The 6,214-nt window shown below is 38.2% G+C and overlaps 1 protein-coding gene across 1 annotated transcript in view; it reads left to right on the forward strand.

The window, feature by feature from the left end:
* LUM (lumican) overlaps positions 1 to 5,272 on the forward strand; it is an 8,693-nt gene extending 3,421 nt beyond the window's left edge. Inside the window, exon 2 of the mRNA XM_035903527.1 lies at positions 5,118 to 5,272. Within this exon, the coding sequence (XP_035759420.1) occupies positions 5,118 to 5,272 (155 nt within the window). The remainder of the gene's footprint in view (positions 1 to 5,117) is intronic.
* The last annotated feature ends 942 nt before the right edge of the window (positions 5,273 to 6,214 follow it).

Raw genomic sequence — 6,214 nt, forward strand, 5'->3', positions numbered from 1 at the left:
GCTGGCCCTACTAAAAAGATTTTCCCCATCTTTCCTATAGGCCCCCTTTAGGTACTGAAAGGCCACAATCAGGTCTCCCCGCAGCCTTCTCTTCTCCAGGCTGAACAACCCCAACTCTCTCAGCCTGTCCTTGTAAGACAGGTGCTCCAGCCCCCGGATCACTTTTGTAGCCCTCCTCTGGACCCGCTCCAACAGTTCCCTCTGTGATGTGAGGAGCAGCGGGCAAAGCAGATAACAAACTGGAATGAGACAAGTTCAGAGTAACTCCTCTGATCTTTAACTAATCAATTGAAGAACATGCATTATACTGAATGGAAGTTAGGTATCAGCTGCATGCTCCATCTACTGTACCTGATGCTGGGTACATCTCCAAGCTAGCATAGGACTGTGGAAGGTTTATAAAAGCCTTTGCTTTATCCATATCTCAAACCTAAACTGTAACTTCTAAATTGAAACTTCTTTTTTTTTTTTTAATATTTCTTATTAGTAGTTATTTAAGGGTAGATTTTTTGGTTTAATAACAACACTGATTTAATAACAACAGTGCTCCCATGCTTTAGGATGCCATTAGGTTTATATAGATATATGTATACACACACTTGTTTTACAAACTGCTCAAGGCAAAAAGAAACTGCAGGATGGAAAGAAGTACAGGAATCAAAGAGGTTCGGTGATACCTATAGAGGGTCCAAAGGTGGACTTCCCTATTTTTCATTTGTACTTGGAAACGATTAAGAAAAGAGTTGTTTCCACATGAAACCCCAGCAAGAAGATACCATGTGAATGAAATATAACAAAGGGGAATGTGAAAATGTTCCAGATGACATTTAGGGGGCCACATACTCTGCTCTAGTCCATCAGCTGAATCGGTACCTATGCCATAACTGTACTTATTCTAAACAGAGTTAGCTATGGAGTTGATTTATGGCCTTTTATCTGGCTCACTCCACCAATCCCCAAAGCATTTTTTTACAATGACCTGTGCAGAAATGATTCAGATATGATTACTGTGGGACCACAGACCAGCAAAGATGACCATGGGACTTCAGATCCCATTAGGATTGCCCACTATATTGCACACCTGAACAAGGAATCTTTGCACAGTTAATCTTCCTTTCAGATGAAGGCTGCTTACACTCCTGGTGTAGAAGGGATATAGTCTGAACTAGCATATAGTAAAAAATTAATTCTGTCTAAAAAATAAGTGTGTCTATGCTCCCATTTTGCTCTATCAGCATTGGAGAGGAGAGGAGAGGCCTGTTCTTTATTTAGGTTTGTTTTTTTTTCCCCCAGATATTTCATATTTTCAGGTAGTTTGTTAGAATATCCGAATTTCTTATGGTAACAGACAGTTTTAGTGAGAAAATAATTGTTCAGACAAAAATCCATTTTTCATCCAGTCCTTCTTATCTCTCAGTGTCTGGTTCATGCAAGAATTCTGTGTTGGGAAAATATGAATGCCACACTACTGGCAAAATTCCAGACATTTTAACACCTGCAACACTAATAAGTGTAATAAAGGAGGAATTAAGCCACTGACATATTTTATGGAACAGTGCTCTAGTCTCACTGATTGCAGTTCCCATACTGATCACATAGGCAAGAGCACATCAAGTGCATTCACAAGACACACTTATTTTCTGCTAGTGGAGACTGCAATCAGAAAACAAACATTTTTAATATGTTTCTAACTAGTGATAATTATATGAACTGTATAAAAAATTAATACCCAGAGTCAATCAGTGTGCACTGAATATTGGAGCCAAATCCCACTGAAGTCCATGACAGAGTTCTCTTGACTCTGTAACAACTAGATCTGCATCCACTTCTAAAGTGGTTTCAGTCTCATAAATAGTCAGCACAGCTGAGTATCTTGGTAACACAGATAAATTTTGTGGTTTACATGCATGAAGTTTACATCCTTTGAATAGTTAAGTATCTACCCAGCTTGTATAAGCATACCTTGTTTTACAACCAAATGTCAGTATTTATGCTCAAAAGGAACAATATGGAAAAAAGACGCAAAAAGTAAATTTAGAAAGTTTTTAAATGTCTGCCTTCAACAAAAATATACTTACCATGCTGTTCCTGAAGGACAAGAAAATGGGAAAAAAAATCTGTATTAGAATTCATGTTCATTTTATTCTTTACAAATTATACCCAAACTCTCTGCAGAAAACTGGACATAAATAGTTAATGGTATAGCCTGTAGGCCAGCTCAAGAAATCACTTCAAAGTCTCAGGACCTTATGTTTTCATTCAGCAAAATTCCACACATTTAATCCTATAAACGTCTCTCCAGTAATATGATCCTACCTCACAAGGATCAGCAGTTCACTTCAACTGGTACATTCTGAATGAAAAGAGTAGCAGAACTGGTCTGCAGGTTTAAAATTATACTATACTGCAATATGGACTGCCCACTAAATGTGCCATTAAGAATGCTTTTTATCTTTTACACTCCTAAAAGAAGGCTGAACAATATACAAAGCCCAGGAAATTGTCTTGATTTATATATATTTTTAATATATTCATCAATGACATAGACAGCGAGATCAAGTGTACCCTCAGCAAATTGGCAGATGACACCAAGCTGAGTGGTGCGGTTGACACATCAGAAGGACGGGATGTCATCTAAAGAGACCTGTACAAGTTGGAAAGGTGGGCCTGTGTGAATCTCATGAGGTTCAATAAGGCCAAGTGCAAGGTCCTGCACCTGGGTCAGAGCAACCCCTGATATCCATACAGGCTGGGGGAAGAAAGGATCGATAGCAGCACTGCCGAGAGGGACTTGGGGATACTGATGGACGAAAAGCTGGACATGAGCTGGCAATGTGTGCTGGCAGCCCAGAAGGCCAACCGTGCTCTGGACTGCATCAGGAGAATCATGGCCAGCAGGTCAAGGGAGGTGATTCTGCCCCTCTACTCTGCTCTGGTGAGACCTCATCTAGAGTACTGCGTCCAGCTCTGGAGCCCTCAGCACAAGAAGGACATGGAACTGTTGGAACGGGTCCAGAGGAGGGCCACAAAAATGATCCAAGGGCTGGCCCACCTCTCCTATGAGGACAGGCTGAGGGAGTTGGGCTTGTTCAGCCTGGAGAAGAGAAGGCTGCGGGGAGACCTGATTGCGGCCTTTCATTACCTAAAGGGGGCCTATAGGAAAGATGAGGACAAGCTTTTTAGTAGCACCAGCTGTGTCAGGACAAGGGGGAACAGTTTTAAACTAAAGCAGGGTAGGTTTAGACTAGATATAAGGAAGAAATTCTTTACAACAAGGGTGGTGAAACACTGGAAGGAGTTGCCCAGAGAGGTAGTGGAGGCCCCATTACTGGAAACATTCAAGGCCAGGTTGGATGGGGCTCTGAGCAACCTGACCTAGTTAGCGGTGTCCGTGCTCACTGCAGGGGGGTTGGACTAGATGACCTGTAGGGGTCCCTTCCAACCCAAAACATTCTGTGATTCTATGATTCTCTGATTCTATGTTTTTCTTTAATCAAATTGGCGATGAAGACCTAACATTTGAAATACATTTTCTTTCTTTCTACTCAAAACAACTTATTTTGTGAAAGATGCACAAATCTTCACCCATTCTTCAACATCATATCTCTGTGTCCAAAAAACTCTCATGCTTTAAGGAGCTGCCTGTACAGATGCATGTACATTTATGCTTAGTTTACACAAGCTGTGTTTCATCAATGATAGCAGATTATTGTAATGCCAGTTCTGAAAGAAGCCAATTGAAGGCAAAGTGGAGATTTGAAAGATATGTCCTCCATTTCCTTTAGTATTACAACATGATGTAGGTCATCACATTTTCTTAGGTGAGTTAAATAGTCATGCAAAAAGAAAAGTCCATGATCGGTCGTTAAAATGACATCTGATCTTGAGAACACTACCTTGATTTCTCAGAAATTGTGTGAGCTAATCCTTTGCAACATAAAAGCAACTGAAGATATGAATTTTGTCTGCTTACTGGTGATTGGGTTCATTGAAGTAGTCCCTTTAAAATATTTTCTGTGTGAATTCAATTGATGTCAATATCCCGAAGAAGAACAAGCCTCTCAGGCTGCTTCTTTAATAGTGATGGAGCTTTTCAACAGACTAATTCTCTGTCTGGCTCAAAGGAAAGAGAAGTGAGAATGAAGGACCACCTTTGCAGAACACCATGTGTTATGCAGGGGATATCAAGTTTATTCACATACATTCTCTCTTGAGGATAGATCTTCTCTGCACGACAGAGATGCGTAATATGGGTATGTGTGTGTTTATGCATACTGAGCACAGAATTTATCTGCCTCATGTAATTTCTAGCTCACAGTTAATACTGCTCATAAGATACAAGAGACAGTTTTCCATTCAAGACTTGTCTGGTGTTATGCGAACTAAGTAATACTTAACTGAATAAAGGCTATATCATGATATATAAATTACAATAAATATAAATATTTTTATAAATTTTTTTTCATTTATACTCACCTTCTAATCCTGCTGTTCTGGAAACATTCTACTATACAATTTAAATGTAGAACTGCTCCCCAACTCCAGCCCCAAATTTCTTTTCAAAACCAGTAAATCAAAATAACATATCCAAAATAATATTTGACACAGACACCCATTGGACTGCTTGTTCTCAAGTGTAAGGCTGTATCATGGTTTTAATTTCTCCAGAAACATTTTATTTCCTTTACTTTCTTCTGTAGCATGGTTTTACCCTTCCATCATAATGCACCCAGCACAGTTGATTTCTCCCTCTGCATCTACAGTTTTACTGGACATTCATTTTTTTCTTTTTTTTTCTAAATGCCAGATGAGACCTCTATATAATAACTGAAGACTTAAAAATTAAATGGGTACTGGGAACACACAACACTTGAAAAACTCAGTCTTGAAATTCTGAACCTCTCACAACTAATGGAAAAAACTTCTAACACAAGTCCCTCAAGTTCCGGTAAACTCATGGGGAATTACATCAGTGGACACATAAAATATTGAAAAATAGTAGAACAAATTTAAGGTCACAATTTCCAAATAAAATTTAAAACGCAGAAAAATAATGGTTTTATCCTATTTGTCCTAATTATTCGTGCTTTCTCTTATTCGTGTTCCCTTTGTTTCAGAGTTCCCATTGAGCAGCTTCTGTAAGGTTGTTGGGCCAATGACCTATTCCAAGATTACACATTTGCGCCTGGATGGAAACAATCTCACTCGGGCTGACCTGCCGCAGGAGATGTACAACTGCCTTCGGGTGGCTGCTGAGATTTCACTGGAGTGAGATACCTGGCAACATCCAGTTCCTTTTTAGCGGCAGTAACTACAGGAATTACATCGTGATAGCTCCTTAAAATTAGGATATGCCTTAAAAAAAGTGTCAGTCTGCATATTATCCATTCTGTTTGTTAATACTTAGCATGCACTTGGCAACCTTAAGGGAACATGTGCATGGTTTTATAAATGGTTGTATTTAGAAAGCACAAGAATGACAAAATGTGGTGCAAAATAGGCCTTCATCTGGCTAGGTAAGTTGATGAAAAGAATTCAGCTTCATACAAATCTATGTCCATGCTTGCAACACATGCCAGCTGGTGCCAGACTTACTTACATGGAAGTCAGGTGGGTTTCATCAGAGTGCTAAGCAGTATGGGCTAGCCTGTGTAAATACAAGATTCCTCTCCAACCAATCCAACATTCTTAATTATTCACACCTTTTTCATATCGTTATCAATTACAAAGGAAAAAAATGATTTAACAATCTAAGAACAATTTAGAGTGTATGAAAATATGTTTTCAGAGACCATGACATTATTAAATTAATGGAATATGTGAAAGATAACAAGGAAACAAACATTTTTCAGGTTAAAAAAATGTTTACTCTTCTTCTTGTCATACTTTCATTTAAACTTTCATGGTAAGATTTTTATCCATTGCTGGTATAATTTTTATTTCAAAATAAGTCATATATACAAGTATTTTTATTCAATTACTTGCATGCTACTTTTAACCAGATTGTAGAAAATAAAACATAGCAAATAGTATTTTTGTGTCCATGTCATTGTCAACTATGTTTCAGTCTTTTATAAATTGAAAAAACCCTTCAGGTTAAGACAAGATAATCTAAGCTATTCTATTATTATTAAAATTTATTGTAAGGCTAAATAAACTGTTTTCTCTACTTTCAAGTTTCAATATGTTTGTAAACATATAATTTAACATACTC

This window comes from Egretta garzetta, unplaced genomic scaffold, assembly GCF_000687185.1.
Source record: "Egretta garzetta isolate BGI_Z169 unplaced genomic scaffold, ASM68718v1 scaffold371, whole genome shotgun sequence".
Taxonomy (NCBI): Eukaryota; Metazoa; Chordata; class Aves; order Pelecaniformes; family Ardeidae; genus Egretta; species Egretta garzetta.